Genomic DNA, 23,397 nt, shown 5'->3' with positions numbered 1-23,397 from the left:
CTACCCCATTTCCCCTCACATCCACATTATGGTAGAACAATTTGAATCTGCCTCTGATACACTTAGTCTTACTCTTTTTCCATTTGATCTCTTGTGTGTACAGTATATTTACTGGATTACATGCCCAAATCAAATAATGTTTATAATAATGACAGTGGCACTCTTTTTGATGTAATGTACAGTAGCTTAACAATTATTTTTAGTTTACAATTTTTTTTGAGGCCAAAGGTTTTATTGAGTCTAGAGTAAGAAGCAGACCTGGGACAATGGTCTAGTAGTAGAAGAAATGTGTCAGGGTCCTGAGAGGATTTGGAAGGTGTGAAGGGAGTATTTGGCTCTGTGTGGCATTTTGAAGGAGGGGCAAGTAAGTTATAGACAAGGGCAACAATTTGTGCAGGAAGATCCAGAGTGGCAGCAACATTTACTTTTTTCTCATTGGTACTTTGTATTATCCCAATTAACACCTCTCTTTCTCAATTAATTTCATAATAACCCTGTAAACTTTTAATCTTTTAATGTGATGTAAAGACACCTAAACGTTAAACAAGCATTTTGTCTGCTATAAACCTTTCCTAAATTCATCCACCTTAATGGCCACCAAATAAGGCAACTCAGGTTATAAAAGGCAGGGAAAAGCCCAGGATTAGATAACATTGTATTATATGGTATTATCCAGCACATAACAACACCAGCTTGATCTGATTGTACAAATAATACAATGTAAATACTGTATAGGAGAATTTCAAGCAATTGTCTCATTATATACATGAGTATTATAAATCAAATTGCAGTCATTTTAAATCACTAACTGTCTAAGCATAAGACATAATTATAGCATGCAATAAAACTACATGCAAGAGATGCAGTCTTTACACTGGCATTTACACTTTCTAATTAGACGGGGTGACAAAAGCTGTATTTGCTTTAATAATAATTACATTTTAAACTTGAATAACCAATCATCCATGTTCCATGTCTCACAATTGGATCACCTGATTTCATGCTTTCCTCTGTCTCCTGTTCCCAAAGGCTCTAGTTTAACTCCCTCTAGCATGGTTTCCAAGACAACAGAATGTGTTATATGAAGCCTACAATAATACAGAAGCCTGTAACCTAATCTGCCTGTGAACAACAAGGCAAAATAACTGCTTGTATTTGTAAAGTAAGAGGCTGCAATTTCAATTTTTGTTTACCTTCTTGGCTTTATGGTTGGCTGAGATTGTTGTTCTGAGAAGAACCAACATGAATATACAGTGGTGACCACAATACTGTAACTCCAGTACTTGAACACTGGTGGAGTAATAACAGTTTTAACACATTCAGATTAGACCTACTGTAAGTATTTCATGATGCATGAACACATAAATCAAAATTACTGTATATCTGGGAGTCTTTTATCCAAGATGACTTACAATTGTATGACACAATGCAATTGCTTACAGATGGGTTAAGTGACTCACTTGGAGACATGCAGACTTTTAAAAGGAGAAATTGAATCTGAAACCTTCTGGTTTAAGACTTTATCCACAATACACAATTATGAAAACCTTTCACAGAAATTTGGAGACAGTAAACCTACAGATTTTGGACCCCATAATGAAAATGATATAAAGTTAGAATTTGTTTTAAATGGGAAAAGGACACTAATCATAAAATCTAGTCTAAATCTTAGTTTGTGCCACAAAATCATCTGCCGATTTCTTAACCTGAGTAATCCAATTACTGGTCTTGGAGAACAGGCACCTATCCCAGCAGCAGGAGGCAGGAATCTGACATTTAAACACACATATACACGCACACACACTCATGGCAATTGAGATATGAAAATATTAGAAAACAGTGAAAAATAAGTGCAATTTCTAATAATAAACATTTAATTAGGCAACTGCACTTAAAAAAAAACATAAAGTCAGGTCTGGAGGTGAAAACTGTGTTTTAATCGTCACATACTTGTCAGTGCCATGAAGCAGTGCGCCTCCTCAAATCTGATTTATTAGTTTTGCTTTCAGAAGAAAATGCAGAATAGGATTTTTCAAACAAAGTATTACAGGGAATCAAAAGAAGTAAGAGAAAAGGAATGAGCATAAGAGGCAGATATACAAACTAATTTGAGCAATGGCTTATGACAGAAGAGCAATGCAAGAGCTAGAGAGACAGGAAGAGAGTCACGCAGAGGTGTGGACTTAGTGACATCACGTGCAGTGCTACTTGGATTGCCCATTTCTGTTTTCCTTTTTTATCTTGCATACTTGTTTTGTCTCTCTCAGCAAGCTGCTTGGCTTCTTTTGTATATTCAGACTCTTTCAGAGTGCACTGGGGTTTCGGAAGTTGTGCCCAGCAAATCGAGCTTGATCTCCAAGTTCTTCCTCAATTCTGCAGGAGGAGACAGGTTGATATCACATTACATTGTCAGCGTTGTTTCATGTTTAACTAAGGAGACATTGCAGGGCAACCATGCTTTGTGTTTGATGCTACTGGAATGGGCTTTAGCCCCACATGTCCCTGAAGTGGATGATGTAGTGATAAAAAAATGAACAAATGTTTGAATACTAGCATCAATTCAAATTAAAACAAATGTACAAAATGATTACATATTAAAAACAATGTATCTTCTTCACATCAATATATATAAAAAACCTGTTTTATATGTTAAAAGCTCCTTATTATGTCTGTTTCATGCAAAGGAAATATATTTTAAGAAAACTGAATGAACAATTAAAGAAACATCAAGTAGTATAAAAGTAGAAAACATCTACCAATAAATATCTAAACCAGCTTAATCCAAACAAAGGAAAAACCATTTGAAATATTTCTTTATAAAGAAAAATAGTCTGAATTGCTTAAGGAAACAGAACCATTTGAGTGTGAAATGAGATGTGAATTAATTATTTCTCAACAGCACCACAAAAATGGATGATACACACAAAAAAGACATATGATGACATAAAACTATGGAGACTGCTCAGCCTGGATTACAGCGGACTATAGTCAAGGAGTTCAGGTGTTGGCACTGGATGGTCCCTAAACATCAAGGAAACAGACGGTGCAAGAGGCAGTGGAAGTAATTAAAAAAACACAGTGTTGATGGTTGCAGGGAGGATTGGATTGCATCCTCTGCTAATGATGAACTCAACACTCTTCATGAAAAGGAAGGAAACATTCTGCAACATCTGAAGGTAGAGTAATAGAGAATAGATGACCTTGGAGAAAGCCTTGGACAATCAAAGCAACACACAGCTGCTAGCAGAACCAATGCACCATGGAGTTCCACAGAACTTGGCCCTATGAATGGAGCTGGCTTTTGCTAAAACAGCAGCAAAAATCAGCCCAATTATCATGTGCATGGAGACCTTCAGTGAAGTGAACATAGACTGGTGGGAGAGAGAGCAGAGAGGTTGAGAGATGCACATCAAGTGGTACAGCATCAGTACTGGAGCCATCAAAGAATTAAGACAAATTTTTAGTTTTAATAAATGGTTTCCTGGGTGAAATAATGTTAGTAACAAGTAACAATTAAAACAGATAATACAAAATGTTTTCTTGTTTCATTTATATTGTAGTGGGTTTCTCTTTTGGGATAAGTATTGAATGAAGAAAGGGGTGTTACGGTACTGGAGAAGAACCCAAGGATAGGACGAAAAGGACAAGTGGAATGAAATATCAACAGAATGTATAAGAGATCCTTTAGTATGGGGAAAATGTCCTGGATGTAGCTACTTCCTAAGCACAGAGACAATGGGGTCTTTTATACGACAGTTGCTAATGCAGCAAATACATTTGAATGGTGTGTGCGTGAGTGTATCCTATGAAGCTGAGCACCGTGTCCTGTCTTTTTTTCAATTAATGGAGATAAGCTCTAAGCATCTATGCCAATGAATTGGTTCAAGCTGAAGTAGGATTGACTACTGCAATGCGGTGTTCACTGGCTGTTCAAACTGTTCTCTATACAGCCTCCAGTTAATCCAAAATGCGGCTGCAAGAATTATTACAAGAACAAGAAAATATGAACACATAACTCCAGTTCTTAAATCTTTACACTGGCTCCCAGTTAAGTTTAAGGCAGATTTCAAAATCCTCCTTTTAACATATAAAGCATTAAATGGCCAAGGTCCGGCTTACTTGTCTGAACTTATCATGACTTACAAACCTGAGCACATTAAGATCTCAAGATGCCGGTCTGCTTAGGATTCCAAGGATTAATAAAATAACAGAGGGAGGTCGAGCTTTTAGTTACAGAGCCCCTAAACTGCGGAATGGTCTTCCTGCTTCCATAAGAGATGCCCCTTCAGTCTCAGCCTTTGAATCCTGGCTGAAGACTCACTACTTCAGTTTAGCATATCCTGACTAGAGCTGCTGATTAACTGTACATACTGCATCTCTGTTGTTAGTCATTAGCACTAAAACATAAGTAACATGATAATTATATTTGAATACTAACCCTCACCTATTCTGTTTCTTTTCTCAGTACCCAAATGTGGCAATTGGTGCCACAGCCCACCTGCAAAGTTGTTTGCCTGCCTATGGTAAAGTCATCCCTGATGGAGGATCACAGGAATCATGGGAAAGAGGGGTCCTTTCATCGGAGCAACATTTCAGCCGTGGCATGGCCAAATGGGGAGGCAGCTAGATGGATGAGGTCTCCAGGACTCTAAAAATATCCAAACCTAATTATGTCATATCATCTACTGTTAAACCGTACTTCTAAAATTTTTATTATTATGCTGTATTAAGGAATTGTTCTGTTCTGTGTATTGTATTGTATTGACCCCCTACTTTTGACACCCACTGCACGCCCAACCTACCTGGAAAGGGGTCTCTCTTTGAACTGCCTTTCCCGAGGTTTCTTCCATTTTTCCCTACAAGGTTTTATTGAGAGTTTTTCCTTGTCTTCTCAGAGAGTCAAGGCTGGGGGGCTGTCAAAAGGCAGGGCCTGTTAAAGCCCATTGCGGCACTTCCTGTGTGATTTTGGGTTATACAAAAATAAACTGTATTGTATTGTATTGTATGTGAAAATGTTTTATTATTATTTTATATGTAGTAAGCGACCACTTTATTAAGCACAGCCACAGTATACAATGCCAGGTACAATCTCCCTTTGTCTCCAGAACAATTTGTATTTTTGAAATGCATGGCTTCCACACAGTTTTCTAAAGTCTGTATATGAATTTTGAACCATGCATACTATAGCATCATGCAGTTCTTAGATAGTTTCTTGGCCATACATCTATGCTGCAAGCCTCCTATTTTATCTCATCCAAAAATGGTCTATTGCATAAAACCCTAGTGTCTGTTTAGTCACCATCACTTTTGCAAATGTAGCGTGTGATGATGAGTGCTCTGTGACTTGGTTTATTGTCCTGCTGAAAGTATCAATTTGGAAAACAGGCAGACTGTGGCTGCAAAGGGATGCATATGGTCAACAAAAATGCTTAGCTGTCCAGTAGAACTCCTTGATACTTAGATTTTATTAAGAAGCATAATATGGGCCTAGAAATATCCCCAACACCTTTATGTTACAACCATTAACCTGTAACATTGACACAAGGCAGGATCCATGAAATCCTGCAGTTTACTGGAAATTCTGATCCCATCTTCTGCATGTTACAAAGGAATTTGAGATATTTCAAAGATGGGAAAATGTTTGCAATCTTCAGCAATCCAGTTTTGTTGATCCAATATAGGCTTATCTTCCTCTTCTAAGCTCACAAGAGTGGTACCAGGCATGATCATCTGCTGTTGTAGTGCATGTGCTGCTTGAGGTTCAACAGAATATACATTCAGAGATGCCCTTCTGCACCCCATTATTGTATGGAACTGTTATTTGAGTATATGTGACATTTCTTTAGTTTTTACCAGTTTGGCAACACTCCTTTGAGCTCTCTAAAAAAATGTACTTACTCACAAAATTGCTGCTGCTTGGATGTTTTTGTTTTTCACACCATTACCAGCAAGCTCTAGAAAGTGTAGTATGTGAAAATCCCAAGAGGACAGCTCTTTCTAAAATGCTAAACTACCAGATCTGACACCAACGGTCATCTCATGGTAAAATAATGACTGTCTTGATTAGGTGTCTTGCCCTATGATGGACTGTAACCTCATTAAGGACTGGTTCCCACACTCTGTTCAGGCTGTGGTACATTTTTGCCATATAATAACATAAAGTCTTCCTGGAGATGGATGCTCAAAATAGGTATCCACTCTTTTCTTGTACCCCTTTCATGTCAGCAACTGTATATTGTAATTGTTTTTACATTTCTACAATGGGAAAAAATTGGCAGGATAATTTATTTTCTTAAAATTGCACAAAGCATTAAGAGTTCAAATTTATCTAACAGTCTTATAGTCCTCTACCTTACTTGTTAGTCTACACTGCATACAAGTGATTGTTTTTCTTTACATTCATCATTACACTACAATGAATTTTAAACTAAGAAAATGCCTATGAATTGTCTTAAGCAGATTGCTGAATATGTGTCACTAGATGTTAGGGACCTGGGGCCTCATGTATAACGCAGTGCGTAGAACTCGCACTATAACATGGCGTAAGCACAAAAGCCGAAATGTGCTTATGCACAGAAAAATTCAGATGAAGGAATCTGTGCATACTCCAACTTCTGCCGCTACATAAATCCCGATCAGCGTGAAAAGTAACACTTGTGCACACGCTTTATGTAACGCCCCAATACCTCCAAGAATTATGCCTTTTTGAATATGCAAATGAATATAAATCGCCATTAAGCTCAGCCTTCTGTAAAAGACAATGGGAAAAGCACGGGGAAAATATAAGAATTTCAGCGAATACCAAGTGGAGGTAAAGGAAAAACATACTATTTGTTCAAATAAACCGTGGTATAATCAACAAAAGGAAGTTGATCGAGTGACATAGCGTGTTGGAGAAACTTGAAAGCTCATGTTCACAAATTCGCACAGTGCTGATAATAAAAAAGAAGTCACATATCAAAGTCGCCGTGAAAAGAAGAGTCATAGCCCACCGTCTGAGTGTCATATGAAAGCTTATTAGGGGACAAAGAAAAAAAGGCATACGGTGGGGAAAAAGCACGAAATGTCAACTTCAATCTCGACATTTCCACTTTAATCACGTTGTTTATTTTGTCATTAAAGTAGAACATCATAAACTTCATCTTAAAATCGTTTAACCAGTTTCTCAAATCACATCGTAATTAAAGTAGTACGTTAAATGCTTTGTTTTGTATTTGATCTTCTATGCTCTCTATGTGTGTGAATCACTACTTGCTTCTTAAACCGGCTCTCTTCCTCCAACTGGACACAGAATCCATTACATTCGTGATATTACAGCTCTCTGAATAACTAAAATACTGAGATGTATACGTGATATAATTTTTATGATAGGAGTTAAAGCACGTTATTAAACATGAGTTTCACAGGGCAGTGATTGTGTGCGACATTCGATGAAACAATTTATTGCAGCAGTACTCAGGGGCGACTCTAGACTTGTGGTGGCACTGGGCAGAGGAAGAATCGGTGGCTCCTTCGCCCGCCAATGTCAGTAAGGTAGCTTATGCACGGTGGATGGCCACGTCAGTTGCAGACACTGCATAGCTGCCTCGTGCTCATGACACAAGCATTTAACTTTTGCCGAAATTTGTCGCTGCATTTTTAACTGTGTTGTTATTTCCTCTTTCTGTTTTATATTCAATATATATTGGCGTAGCCGCCACTGCAATCCTTGCTTTTCTTTCCTCAAATACCCAATCACCACACAATCAGCTCTGTAATAGAAGTTAAGCCATCTGTAAGCTTAGAGCACCGATTCTTCAAAACGTTTAAGTAACATTGAAATATCTTCGTAGTACATGTTTAATTATTCTATCCTTCACGACACTCCCAGTGAAGAATATAGATTATTTAAATGAAGTTAGAGTTTTATCTGTATAATATAATAAACATATTTTGCTGCATTTCACCTTAAAAATGATATCGTCATCATATGTAAATACTCGCTTTATAAAGTGGCTCAGGTTGTGCAATATTATAACTATAGTGCAAGTTTACAGTGAGGTGATTGTACTTATAAGTTCTACAAGGTGCAATTGATTGAGTGCGTTTAAAGTTCTTGGGATAAAACTGTTGCTGAACCGCAAGGTCCGTACAGGAAAGACTTTGCATCATTTTGCCGTGGCTGAGACAGCGTGTGCTTGAAGCTGTATACCGATAATTCTCTTTCCGATCAGCTGCTGCTGTGGTTCACACTCAGATACAGTGATATAAATATTCAGAGTGGTGCAGTGAGAGTAATATGGAAAAAGATGATCCGCTGTGGCAACTACTAATGGGAGGAGCTGAAAGAAGAAGAAGGTGCAGTGAGAGTAACAATGCTAAATCAGTTATGGTATTTGGAATACTATGGCTATTTCCTGGACCATTATGTTGTTACAAGTTAATTACAATCAGATGCGTTACAATAATAAACAATATGCGGTTAGTTTCAGTGTATTTATAAACCGCGTTAGGAAAATAAGGTGTAACCACACAGGAACAGTAGCACTGCTTTGACGCTGGGTGCCGCCAGTCTGCAAAACTGAGTGGAGAACTTGCATACGACAAGGTATGAGGTACCATGGAAAAGTGCGTGGCTTTACGCCAAGTGTAGGTTTTATACATCGCGATCTGAACGTGGAAAAGTTCTTACGCAACATTTCTGTGCGTACGCACCATTTATACATGAGGCCCCTGGATGCTATCACTGCCTCATCTGACGTAAGTGGGCTGCCACTCCACTGCTACTGTAGGAGACACTTACTCCAGGGCAATTTACAGTAACCTATATTGGACGTAAGTGAGAGGAAGGTGAAGTACTTGGGTGAAAATTAATATTTACTGTCACACAAGGATCAGACTGAGAATGAAAATGAGAATCTTTATAACTGTGCCGCTTTAATGTTACTTCTCTGGTACACCTCACCTCTTTTGTTGCTTTGTCCACCTATTTTGCCCCAAAGCTTAGAGTAAAATATGTAATAGTACTGGCTGAATAGTACTTTTTACTTAAATGTTTAAGTTTCAATCACTTTGTTCCAATTATGGGTCGTGAAGTCTTTCAATTAAAAGGCAAGGACCAACTGTGGATGGATCATAAGATTATTACAAGGTGCACTCACACATACAAATTTGGGCCAATCTAAAATTACATACATACCTTCACTATGTGGGAAGAAATTAGAGAATCAAAAAAAAAAAAAACACTCAAACGTATAGGGGTCCCAACTTTACTCAGGGTTTGATGGAGCCAAGATTTGAATGTAAGCACCAACTGTTGCATATCACACATATTACCTGTTTAAATGTAACAATTATGTATGTAGAAAATTTACTCACCTCATTAACTGATTATACTTTGCCAAGCGTTCAGACCTACATGGAGCCCCAGTCTTGATCTGTAAGAGAAAGAAACAAGGGGTCCAAAGTTAGTCTGTGTGGGAAAACAACAAAGGACTACCAATGAAAACAATAGGTTGAGTTTTTAGTTATAATGCAAAATTAGGCTTTGCCAGTTTCACCCATTCAAGGATTGGCTGTTATTGGTTACAGAAACTATATATTATTTACTTTTATTTACATAAAGATTTTGGTAGAAAGTCTGAATCAAATAGAAAATTTACAATGTAGCATATGTGTATTCTGTCCTTTTGTCTTGATATCATGCCTGAAAATTCACATTTCTTCTATTGCACATTTTTATTTACTTTTGTCCTTGCAATGTCCATGGTAACTTCATTAATGTTACCCAGGGTGACAGGGAGCCAGACCTTATATAAGTAGCTTTGAGTGTAAGACAGAGAACAGCCACAGATAGGATGCCAAAGCATTACAGGTCACATTTATGTATGTATTATACTTACTCATACTAAGTCGAAAAGTCAAAACCAATAGTTGTAGTACTTATTAATATGTCTTAAACATTTAAAAATATCATACAGTCATACCACTATATAAAACAAGTATGAATTTAACTCTGACAGAAGTACTGTATATGTCTGCATCAAACAGTGATGCTTATAGTCTTGAGCCACCATCAATCCACAACATCTACATATTTTCAATGGCCGAGGGTACTAATGATTTTTGTTAGGCTTTCAAGTGCAATTGAATTTTAAAAAGACTAGGGGGCTCTGCCCCCTGATCACTTTGCTCGCCAACTATGGTTCGTTTTCTGGAGATACAATTTAAAGAAAATGTTTTTTTCATGGTCATTGTTACATATGCATTATGTTCACTTTTACTTTAAAACTTCAGTAAAAACAATATTTGGAATGAACTTTTCTGATATAATTTGTTATGGTCTTCCACTGTTACATTTTTGTCTGCTGTTATCTCTTTCTTTACCTCTGATTCGTTAATTTCTTGTGCAAGTCCAAATTGCTGCATCGTTAAATCTTTCTGCTTCTAACATTTCTTTGATAATCGAAAGAGCCGTTTGTTCATTCGACTTTTTGGATAATGGCCCTTTGAACGCTTCCATAATTGTAAAGCATCAACTTCACCCATCATAATTAAGTACACAAAGTTGTCAGGCATCTTTACAGAAGTTACCGTACGTAGTTCCATCTATACGTTCTCATTTTGATTCACGTAACAACAATTTTAAATGAAACCATTCGGTATCTTTTGGTGATACAATATTTAATCGAGCAACACTTTTGCATTTCATTTTTCTTGGATGCCACACTCTTTTTTGTTTCTGCCATGTGTAATGTTGAGGAATTTACCCATACATATGTTTTTGCATTAACGTCTGTTTTATTAAGTTCAAAATAAGCCAATAATTTTGTATTTCTATTTTACGCTTCTGCCTCTTTGTCATCTTTAAATTGTATTAAATATTTTCAGAATAATTTTCAGATAATTCAACAGAATGACTTTGACCGTGCTTTGGCTATTCCATTAAATGCCTCCCGCTTTCCATTGCACTGAGGTACCGAGTATCTAAATAAGCTTGAACTTTGTACTGACATTAATATGACAACCGAATCGTTTGAGCAAATACGGGTTATATGGTACAATCATTGAATTATCGAGCACCACAATTTTACCATCTTTCTTTCCGTGATAAGTGTGTTGTTTGTAATGATTATCTCTTCAGAGATAATCAGGAAAGCCAGCCTTAGTCATATCTGTTGTTTGAACAAAGACTTTTGGAAATTTCTTTTGCGTCCCAACATACTGAATCTTTTAAATGTGGTCTGTGAGACGTGTGTTTAATGACTTTGTGCCATAATTCAGGATAGGTTTCTGTTTTTGAATTTCAGTACAGACAAATAGATCGACATCGTTAGCAGTTAATAATTTATTTTGCAAAGTAACCTATAAATACATGAGAGGCAAACCCTGCTTTTGAAATTCGATCGTGTAAATATATGCTCTGATTTGCCCGAACACCATTTCGAGTTCATTCAATAAAATTAAGACTTTCTGATAAAACAATCTACTTTCGAAAGTGAAAATATCCACAGTCAATGTAGCTGGTGGCATTGTTCTCAAGAATATGCAGATTTCTGGCCATTGTGGATTGCACGTCATTGTATTAAATAAATCTGGCCAACCGATAGTTCGGGATATTTCCATTGTTTCATGATATAACTGTTGCAATTCTCTTGGACTACCTTGATATGATGATGATAATATTACTGCTTTACCTGTTTTGAGTTTGTCTGAGCTATTGATATTTGAATTTTGAACGTGATCAATGAGACCTTGCGTATGTTCCATTTTGTTTTAATTGATTCGATTTAATAAAGAAGAGACAATTAGCTTCGACTTTTAGATACAAATTAATAATGTAATGTTGCGATAGACGTTGCAGATCTTTCTTCTTCGCTTAGTGATTGCTTACTTTCCTTATTATCAGAATTTGCACATAGATTATTATTATTTTTTTTAATTTATTTTATTTTATTGAATTTTTTTGGCATTCTTTTGTCTCCAGTGCTTTTGGGTCTCTTTTCGACGCGCTGCTCTTTCTTCTTCGCTTAGTCGTGGACGTGTCATCTTTAACTTAGTAATTTTTTAGAGCTCCTCTTTCTTCTTCATTTAGTTGTTTTTGAAGTTCTATCCAACAACTAGGAGGTTAGATGACCTTGTTTGCAAAGGGTTGTAAGTAGGGCGTGACTTTCAATGTCACCATCCCATGGGACTTGCTTACAAAGGATGTCAGTATGACGTGACTTGACGGTGTCAAGGGACGTGAATGTGTCTCTCTGTCTTTCTTCTAATCTGTCTCTCTTCAAAAGATCACGTCTCGTCCAGAGCTTTTTTTTTATGATAGAGAGAAAAGATCATTGTGCGAATGAGGCCACATCAAAGCAAGTACAAATGACATGATATTTCATGATCCTGGCCTATATGTCTCAAACATATCCTTCTGCTCACACTTTCCTAAGATCTGTGGCTTGAATGTTGGCTCTTTCAGCCACATAGGGTACACCAATAATCTTGATAGGTATCATTCTTCTTTCAAATGAAAATCAGCATTTGTTAGCCAAGTTGGCTTAGAAATGTTTTGATTTACTGATGGAGCTGCTTCTAGATGAAACCATTTCGGCATCTAAAAGACCTATGCCAGTGTTTTGCTGCTTCTTACTATGACAAACATGACTAGAATGTTGCATGAAACGTTAACCTGGGCCATGCAAAAACATCAATGATACATCATTATGAAAGGAAAAATCACTACATTATAATATACAAGATAAAAAAGAAATATGTTGTAATTACTTTCAGTTGTGTAACAATGTCCTTCTGTGAATAATTTGTATTGTATTTTATGAATAAAATAAAATGATCTATTTAAACATCTCTCTTAATTCAATGTGTAAATATAAGTTTTCAAATAATACACTGAAATATATTAGCATTAACCCTTCTGACATTACATCTACTTAATCCAATTTAGGATCAAGAATATGTTCAACTATAATAGGTTTAGTGCAAGGCAAGAGCCAGCCATGGAGGCTCCAATCAGTTACATGTAACAGACATGCACACACCTATACCAGGAAAATTAGAGTCACTAGTGAACTTAAACTGCACATCCTCATTATATAAAAGAGAAGTTAGAGTACAGTACCAAAAGAAACACCCACACCAACACTGAGAGAATATGCAAACTCCACTCAGACTTTGACTGGGCTGCAAGTCAAATACAGGCTCGTAGTGTTTACAGTAGTTGCCAACAGATGTGCTCGGGAAATCAGGAATTTACTGTATCCTAACAAGGCCTGAGACTGCTTATAGACACAAAAAAAAACTAATGTGATGGACATTGAAAGAATTAAAGTTTTAAATAGCACTGTTCAAGTTTTATTAATACTAAATACAGATTTCTAAGACAGCATTAACCATTAGGTAGCCACTATCCACAGGCTACAATAGTAACATGTAGAGGTCACAGTGAACAAAATAAAATTAACGTATCATTGTTTTACAGGGGAGTATTTATGGACAGAAAAAATGGAAGGCAGGAACTTTGTAAAAGGCACCATTCAATAACAGGGCCTGGTTAACATGCACACATTAAAAACACTAAAAACTGAGAGAACTGATAATTGCTAAATAACATATTCACAGATTAATATTTGTCATATTAACTGATCACACATGGTGAGCTTCAAAGGGGAAGCTCAAAAAGGTCTTAATAACGTAAATATGCGGCAAGGTACATACAACAGTACAGTATCAAAGGGTGCAGTGCACCTGATAGCTTGGAATATTAAATATGAATGCTCACCTGTCCAGTACACAGTCCAACTACTAGATCTGCAATAAAAGTGTCCTCTGTTTCACCAGACCTGTGACTAACCATCACTCCCCAACCGTTCTCTTGGGCAAGCTTGCACCTACATCCAATACATAACGAGACACACAGCTAAGTTTTGTTTTTTTTTCCCTGACAAAAAAACACTTGCATTAGTTTTCACAATTAGTCTAAAATGCTACTATAGAGCTAAATATATAGAACATACTAGTCAAGACAGAATTTTTCCACTGGGTACCTGCTATTGAGTAAAATCACTTCACCAAAAGGGGACTTACGCCTGAATGGCTTCTGTAACTGAACCAATCTGGTTGACCTTCAGAAGCAGACAGTTGCAGGCTTTCTCCTCCACTGCCTTTTCAATGCGTTTAGGGTTAGTTACAGTGAGGTCATCACCCACAACCTGAATTCCAACATTTGCAGTGAACTTGCTCCATGCCTCCCAGTCATCCTGGTCAAATGGGTCCTCAATTGACACCACTGAAAGAGAATGGCCAGTTATTTGTTGACAATGGATTCCCAGTCTATGGAGAGGAGAAGAAGAGGCATTGTAATTCTTTAGCAGGAAGACTAATGACAGCAACCTCCTATACCTGAATGTGCATACCTGGGTAATCCCTGACAAAACTCTGGTAAAGGTCAGCCAGCTCATCAGAAGAAATATATCGGCTAGGGTCATCAGGAGACTTAAAATCAAGGTCATAGCTGCCATCTCGATAGAATTCTGAGGCTGCAACATCCATCCCAATTACAATCTTGTCAGTAAAACCAGCCTTTTCAATGGCAGTCTTTAGCAGCTCCAAAGCTAGGAGGAAGAACCAGAAGGGTGGATAGAATTTTTTTACTGAGACATTGGCTTCTGACAAAGAAAATACTATAAAGGGTCAAGTGTTAAAACCTCTTCTTTTTTTTTTTTTAGCAAGAAATAGATGTAAAACTGTGCTCTTTTAAAGTAGAGCAGAATAAAATCAGTCATTTTTTTAAAGAATAGTTAAACATTTCATGCTAGTAGAAATTGGTGGTTCTAAGCATTGAGGAAGATTACTGTAGTTTATGCTTTAAGAATATTTAACTAATGAATTCTTCCATAAGCTCTGTGCAGAAACATGGGCATACTGTTGATTTACTTACCCCTATACTGCATAAATATTAAGAGGTAAAAAATATCACTTAGGAGTTCAAGTGGCAGTTAAGACATGCAAAAATTAATTGACTAATATTTTGTTTTCACATCTTTTTTGTGGTATAGCTATTAGCAGTGATGCTTCACAGTCTCTGATTTCAAATCCCAGCACCCACAGAATAGTTTACACATTTTTGTTTGTCCCCCTGGGTTTCACTCCTATCAGTACCTCCCTAATAATCCAGTGCCAACATCCAGGGATGGTCCTGTCTCCCATATAATGATATGTATAAGTTTAAGCCCCCCTTGATCCTATATTGCTTCAGATTTTTAATAGCTTAATATATCCCCTATTGCTTTCTGGATGGGGCAAGAAAGTATGACTCTGTTTCTCCTATTTTAGCTTCATTACACCGGCTGCCTGTCAGTGTTCGAATTGATTTAAAAATCTTGTTGCTTGTTTTTAAATCTTTACATGGACTTGCTCCTGCCTATTTATCTGAATGGTGTGCTTTACACCAGCCATTCAGAGTGCTTAGATCATGTGCTCAGTTGTCTCTTGTTGTCAGTCGTACCAAGTGTAAAACCAAGGGGGACAGGGCTTTTGCAGCTGCTGCCCCTCGCCTGTGGAACTCTTTACCTCGTTACATAAAGGAGTCATCTACTATTGAACTGTTCAAAACAAGATTAAAGGCTCATTTCTATTCACTTGCATTCTGTGACCTTCAGTAATACTGATGGTTTCCTCATTGTGATTATATAACATTACTTCTATTTATTATGTATTTTATTTATGTTCTTATATTTTATTTCTATTTATGTTATTTTTTTCCTTTTATTCTAATATTGTAAAGCACTTTGGCCACAGCATTCCTATGTTGTTTTAAATGTGCTATATAAATAAATTGACATTGACATATTTTAAAAACCAAGGGATAAATGAGAAGCAGCACAAGGCAGAGGGATGTTTAAAGCATCCGCACCATTAAATAAGCACACATTATGTCAGACAGAGAGTCTCCATCAGTCAAAAGAATGAAACTCTAATTTCATTTTGTCTTTAAATCCATCTTTCTTAGTAGCTCAGATGTGCTCTATTTCTATATAATTTCTTTTGTAGTTTGTCTGTCATACTTAATGGCTAAATTTACTATGCTGTTTATCATATCTTACTGTTAATATGCATATTTGCAATAAAAATAATTTAGAAAATATATCCTGGCTTTAAAGTACTTCACTGTGGTCTATCATACATTTAAATGATTGTGTGTTTTGTATTTTGACCTTGAAATGTTTGGATTTAGTCATTCTATGGAGTCTGTACTGTATATTCTCCCAAAACCCCATGTCTTTTTTTTTAAGACACAATTTCATTTCCATGGCTTAAAAACATGCATTTTTGACTTAACTGGTAATTCTAAATCAGCAAACTGTGAATGACAGTGTGTGTACTGTAAAAAGGAACTTGCAAAGAAATGGCACCATCTCCAGGGCTGATTCCTGCCTAACACTCACTCATTGAGATGTGTAATTGAAGTTCGGTCTCATAAAATTTTTAAAAAGTATCTCGGTTTTTAGCAAAGCAAAGGAGTTTGATGGACTAAAGAGTTTCCTCTCACTTGCCTAACAGAGATGAGATAGGATCATTTAGATAATGGTCAAATGATTTTGAGTTGGATTTGAAAAGCACATTATGATGATGGCACTACATAAAATTAAAAATAACTGATTACTATTTAACATTAAAAGGTGCAAGTGGGCATATAATCCAAAATTGACATAATACTGACGACATACATATTTAGAGGTGCAGTACTAACCTTCACTGTTCTCCAGGATGTTGGGTGCAAATCCTCCCTCATCTCCAACATTGGTGGCATCCTTCCCATATTTGTCCTTGATGACACCTTTAAGTGTGTGATAGAGTTCTGCTCCCACACGCAAAGCATCTCGGAAAGATTCAGCTCCCACTGGTAACACCATGAATTCTTGCATGGCAAGCTTGTTACCTGCATGTGATCCACCATTTATGACGTTGAATGCCTTAATAATAAAACAAAAAAGAAAGAGTGAGTAGAAATGAAGTAAATTTAAAAATCAACATCACAAATCTAATAATGAAACAAAAAGCTTTGTAGAAAGATAGAAAGCTGAAGTGAGGCAAACAGAGGTAGAGATGCAGGTGCAACATTCATACCGGAACTGGAAGGATAAGGTCTGTGTTTCCAGCCAAGTCAGCAATGTGACGATACAACGGAATACCTTTCTCAGCAGCACCAGCTTTACAGATTGCAAGAGACACACCCAAGATAGCATTTGCGCCAAACTGAGCTGATAGAAAACAAAAGGGTAGATAGAAGTTTGCTGCCTTTTTCATGAAAGTCCATCAGAGACACAGATGGGAGATGAGTGGAACAGGCCAATTTGAAACAGTTGTCTGTTTTATTTAAATCTTACATTTATTCTCAGTTCCATCCAACTCAAGCATCATGTTGTCGAGTTTCTCTTGCTCCAGAACTGACAGTCCCTGCAAGGTGAAAGGCAGACATACATAACTTTAGGCTTGGCTCTGTCCTTCATCTTTATATTTTTTTCCTTGTAGACTTTGTATTTCCTAACTACTTACTGCAAATCAAGTATACTGTACATCTAAAATGTTCTGCTCTTATTGAATTTTGCTAAACACTTTTGGTGACTCTGATCTGCAATTCTTCTGTTACATAAAATGTATTCATTTCATGACAACTGCATTGAACATCTAGTTTGGCTTAATTGTTAATGGTCAATGCATGGGACTTTATCCTACAAAGCTGCTGATGTAATCTCTGCCTCTGACTTTAATTAAAAAAATAAATATAGGTAAACAACAAAAGTCATAAATATGATTTTTTAGATTTCTCTGTAAGGTTCTATAGATCAAAAGAAAGAAAATTTATTGAGAACACAATGAGATGGAAAAAGGAGTTAGTGCTGCATCCTCACAGATCCAGGATCCTGTGTGCAGTTTGTACATTTTCCATATGTCTGCCCGAGTTTTGTTCCCCTTTTGTCAGAAACAGACTGTTACATAGACTGGAGATTCTAAAATTGGTCCATGGGGAGTGAGTACACCTCAAGTTAGACTGGCCTGTTTCGATCTTCTGTCTGTGGCAGGCAACACAGGCCTTGCCTATCCTCCTGAACTAGATCAAACAAGTTTGGGAATACCTTGTGTACACAATAATTGTAACGCTGCTCTTTTTGACACTAGCTGTTAAATTGTATACTTCCTGGGTGTTAATATTTCACTATTTTGTATTTCATTGAATGTGCTTCAGTTTGTTGATGGTAATTTATATGGTGGTTCCCATATTCCATATTTAATAATGATAGACAGAGTAAGAAAAACAAACTGATTACTTAGAATTATTAAGATGTATGAAAATCTGAATAACAAAATTGTTTTACTTTTGATTTTATTTAATGTCCTTGAATGTCTAAACACGTTTGAATAATATTTCAAAACTAGGTAATGTATGAAAGAAAGTAAGTACAAGAAGTGTCTAGAGTGTCTTACCGAATCGATTAGTGCTGGCTTAATTTCATTATTAATGTGATCGATTGCTTTCAAAACACCTACAAATGAAAACAGGAAACATCACTGGCAAATCAAGAGGCATGAAATAAATACACAGATTCTCAAAAAAAGACACAGGAGAGAAGACAGTCGCAGCATTCCACTTCCTTTCCTTTACTACCGTTCAAAGTCATTAATATACTATATATCTCTTTTCCTTGTAACTGGTGCCCACCTTTTCCTAGGTAGCGGGATTTGTCATTGTCACGTAACTCCAGGGCTTCATAGATCCCAGTAGAGGCACCGCTGGGAACAGCAGCACGAAACATCCCTTTGAACACAAGACACAAGGGTGAGTGTAGACAACCTTCACATTGTATGCATAGGATTTCACTCAAAGTGTGTGAAGAGGACGTCCTTGTAATGCAATTCATTTATTTTTAGCAAGGCTATAAGTTTAACTGACCTCATTAACAAAAAAGAGATCTGCTTTGCATTATAAAAATATTGGACATGTCATTTGTGAATGGTAAGTGAGCTAACAGTCAATCAGAATACATTTTATTGTATTATATATAATTATATCAGACAAGCAAAAATATTCACTAATCAAAACTAATTTCTTTTCAATAGATACATTTTACTGAAATCAGTTTAAAATGCAGTGAGGATCTTGCAAATCTGGGAAGACTTTGATGAAAAAATACTGCTTTCCAGATTGACAGGAGCCAGGTGAGGAGGTTTGAGGTTAAAATAAATGTGCCCCCTGGGTACACCCCTACAGGAACTGAACCAGCCATAGCCGCCTGGGAGTACACTCTAGACATGCTAGATAATTTGCTTGGGAATACTCAGGACCTTCCCAAAAGCACCTTAAGAATCTTGCCAGGCAAAGGGTGGTTTTGTTTGTCCAGCTTGGTGTGCTACCACCATGAACCCTATCAGGACAAGAAGATGGAGACTGAAGTAAAAGGGTTTAAAATGGCTACACTGGTCAGCATTAAAAAGTACTTATACTTTTAAAAAATAAATACAAAAAATGAATGAATAAAGACCAGGGCTATATGTTTAAAAAGGCTATACTGGTCAGCATTAAAAAGTAATTACAGTTTAAAAAGTAAATACATAAATGAATAATGAATGAAGGGAAGAATGGCGCTATATATTCATATGCAAAAATACCTCTTTCTCCTGCTATCAATAAACTCTAGATGTATACTGTGGGCTTACCCCTAGGTGTAGTTATTTATAATTTTCATTTTACCTTTTTCTGTACAGAGGTCAACCTCCACAGTAGGGTTCCCACGGGAATCCAGAATCTCCCGAGCGTGAATATTTATAATAGACATCCTATAAACCAAAAAAAAAAAAAAAAGATGCAAATCATCACTGGCTCTACTCCTCTCACCTTTCTTTTACTGCACATTCTGTGACAACTGGCTATTATTCTGTTTACTGGCAAGAAAAAAAATACACTTTTAAAAGTTCAAACAACAGAGTCATTGCTGTGTGGCAGACACGGGGGCCTACGCAAGTAGGATTTGTATAAGAATCTGTGCTGCTGCTAGAACAAACAGGGGGTGGTGGGGTGTGGGTACAAGTAGGCATAAGAGAGTGACAGCCAAGCCAGCTGTTAATTAGAGTGCACCTCTGATGTCTGCGGAGGAGAGACTTTTATTTGGCAAATTAAATAGTGTTCTGGAAAAAGGCAAACCAAGAGAATGACATACACAATATCAGTCACTGTAGGATGTAAATTTCATCTGCCTTTTGGAACACTACTTACTGCGTGAAAGGACAAATAGGAGCATTACTTATGGTTATTTAGCAATGTTGCTATTAACACGTAAGCTTTGGCAATGCTGCAGTGCTTTGAGCTGTGAAGTAAATAGCACTGAACTGCCTTTCAACACATGACCTCAATATTAGGTTAGACGAGATAAACAGACTGTTGACAATGTTTATTACATTATACGATAAAATGAGTACTTGAGCATAGTAACTGCAAGCTACTGTATTAAAGCAATGCAAAACATGAATTTATTCAATATATATAGTTAACCAAGTATGACAAGATACATTTAAAAAGTGGAATATGAATCTGTCACTTTAGCACTATATTAATAGCCACTGCTAATAATGCAAATAGAAAATGCAATAAAATCTTTATAAAAGTGCTATACAAATAAGGATTAAAAACAGCTAAAAAATAACCTATTAAGTTTTAAATTACATTGCTCCAATTTTCATATTCCATTAATATTTTTGTCATATGCAAAAGCAAATCCATCAGTCTAGTATGGTTTCTGTCAAATCTTGTAAGCACACGTGCAGGTGCATTTCATCTGAAGACCCATGAGAATGAAAAGATGACTTACCTGCAGTTTGCTCCTCTTCTTTAGCTCAGGATCGAGACACTGTGACAGTGAGAGACTGAGAGGTGGTGTGGGTGGAGAAAGAGTAAGCAAGGGGCAGTAAGTGAGCAAGCAAGTGAAAGAGAGAGAGGGAGAGAGATGCAGTTTATCTTGTCAGGCAGCAGAAGGGTGGAGGAGAGACAGAGGGGGTGGTTGCATGCAGATTTTGGATAATGCGAATAAACTATTGTTAACCTGAGAAGGGAGCACTAAATAGATAGTTTGGCTTTAGTGACCAATGCACAAAGCAGATGCTGTAGATATGGCTGATGAAGCAGACAGACAGACAGCCTTTTAGCAGCAATCCTTTTTAATTTAATTGGTTTATCAACATCCCAGTTAACGTGTTTGCCCTTGCCAAGGCAAGTGAAGGAAAACTGGATGGAAGGGGGAGGTGCGTGATGGATGTAGCCTCCAATTGGCTGATCCACAACTGCCGTGGGGATAACATCACATGACCAAGTGTCCTGAATTAAAGGGATTTCTTACTTGCCATAGAGCATGGGGAAAAGATAACACAACTGGTTATTCAGCAGATTGTAAACAGCCCACAAAATCTAGCAGAATAGCTGATATAGCACCTTTAATGTAAGTGTTCTTTTTAAAATGAATGCTACATACCCTAGCTAACTTACAGGCTTGCTTTTTATGAGCCAAATTAAAACCTGGAAATCTTCAATCTGGCACTGCCATATATATATATATATATATATATATATATATATATATATATATATATATATATATATATATATATATATAGGATTAAATGACACTTAAAAAGAAAAGCATTTGCAGACAATGCTCTTTCACAGATGCAAAAAAAATGCACAGTGACGTCATGAACCGGGGTTGAGGGGGGCGGGGGAGACTTCCGCATTGCAGCAAAGCAGCAGCTCCTCCTCTCCTTTTACACTACAGCTGCAGAAGATGGCAGCAAATCCATTATTATTTTTCAGGACTGCACCCCTGTACATATTTATGCCTTCACTGGAGCGGCGGGGGTGAGGGACAATTTCCTTATTAAGTTTATGTGTTTTGTTCAGACATAGCCTTTTCTCCTCTGTGATATTCCAGTAAAGTATTCCTTTTCCACTGTTTAGGATATATGAAAGTTAATTCCTTCTCTCAGAACGTAGCATTGATATTTTAATTTCAGACAGCTCAACTTATTTACGGCTAATGCATAATGCAGCAGCAATGCTTACAACAAAAATATGGATACATAAAAAGCACTGATATCCATCCATTTACTGAACGTGATTAATAAAGTTTCAGGCTTGTTGGAAGTACCAGACACAAGGTATGCACAAGCTCATTGCAACTGACACGAGTTCATCCAAAAAAATCAATGGACTAATTTAAAGTCATGAATGAACTAAATCTACATGCCTTTGAGATTTTGCAATAAGCAATAATAAGTACACTGCCTGTCAAAAACTAAATTGCACACTTCAATATTTTGTTTAATCGTCTTCTTAAATTTGATTATAGCGTGCATTGATCTAGAATTGTTTCGACAAGAATTTCTGTATCTCAACGTTTGTTTTTGTCCAGATTTCCATTAATTTTTCGCAAAGACTTTGCATTGACGACGGGAGATTTGAACCACTATGTAACGTCTTCCCCAACACATCCCAAAGATTTTCAGTACAGTTAAGGTCAGGTCAGATTCATCAGTGTAAACGATTCTTAATGTTTCCTTTAACCACTGTTTCATAGTTTGCACTTTATAAACCTTGGCATTGACATTCTGAAATATGCACATGCCATCATGAAGAAAAGCTGATAGGATAACTTCATTCAGTTGATTCAGGTTCAGATTCAATTTAGCTGACCTCATTTTATTGTAGCATAACGTTGCTATGCCAAGACCAGGCCAATTGAAGCAACCCCATTTTGTAACATTACTGCCAGAAGCTCGTACAGTGGACACTATGCATAACAGGTTCATTGTTTTACCCTAATGCACCCATCACACTGGAACGGGGGACATCTGGACTCATACGAGCACATTACCTTTCACAATTGCTTCACTGTCCAGTCTTTATGTGCCCTAGTAAACTGAAGTTTTTACCACTTAGACTCACAAATAGCTTGCTTAGAGCAACACAGCTGTTAAGTACGAGTCCTGTAAGTTATCATTGCATTGTGCACGTGGAAGTGCTCTTTCACTTTTAAACACAGCCACAACTTCTGCTGTCAATTTCTACAATTTGACTTCACAAAGCATTTCAGTAGTCTCCTGTCATGATCTTTTAAGATTTTATTTCAACCACGTTTCTTCCACACAGTTGACAGTTCACCTCTGCCCTACTATGTTTTAATAGTTTTGATCAAATGTCTCATTAGATATTTTCCTTAGTGGATGCAGACCACTAATTTGCCCCTTCTGAAACAGTAACATCTTTTCTGTGACCAAGGGAAATATCTTCAGACATGGTTAAGAAAAGAGAAACTACACAATGCATTACTTAAAGGAATTTTGCCAGCTGAAACATTAACCACTGCT

At 36.8% G+C, this 23,397-nt stretch overlaps 1 protein-coding gene across 1 annotated transcript; it reads right to left on the bottom strand.

Moving 5' to 3' along the window:
* Positions 1–1,916: 1,916 nt before the first annotated feature.
* On the bottom strand, positions 1,917–21,256 carry LOC120535674 (gamma-enolase). The gene is made up of 12 exons (XM_039763645.1): positions 20,850–21,256; positions 19,736–19,821; positions 18,707–18,802; positions 18,472–18,530; positions 17,373–17,442; positions 17,113–17,246; positions 16,736–16,958; positions 14,400–14,597; positions 14,071–14,272; positions 13,766–13,874; positions 9,358–9,416; positions 1,917–2,373 (listed from the first exon to the last, which is right to left on the bottom strand). Exons 2-12 carry the CDS (start codon positions 19,818–19,820, stop codon positions 2,304–2,306), a joined length of 1,305 nt encoding a protein of 434 aa, XP_039619579.1. The 5' UTR covers position 19,821; positions 20,850–21,256; the 3' UTR covers positions 1,917–2,303.
* Positions 21,257–23,397: the final 2,141 nt, after the last annotated feature.

The sequence above is a fragment of the Polypterus senegalus genome, chromosome 9 (assembly GCF_016835505.1).
Source record: "Polypterus senegalus isolate Bchr_013 chromosome 9, ASM1683550v1, whole genome shotgun sequence".
Lineage (NCBI taxonomy): Eukaryota > Metazoa > Chordata > Cladistia > Polypteriformes > Polypteridae > Polypterus > Polypterus senegalus.
This window is presented reverse-complemented; position numbering and strand designations above follow the sequence as displayed.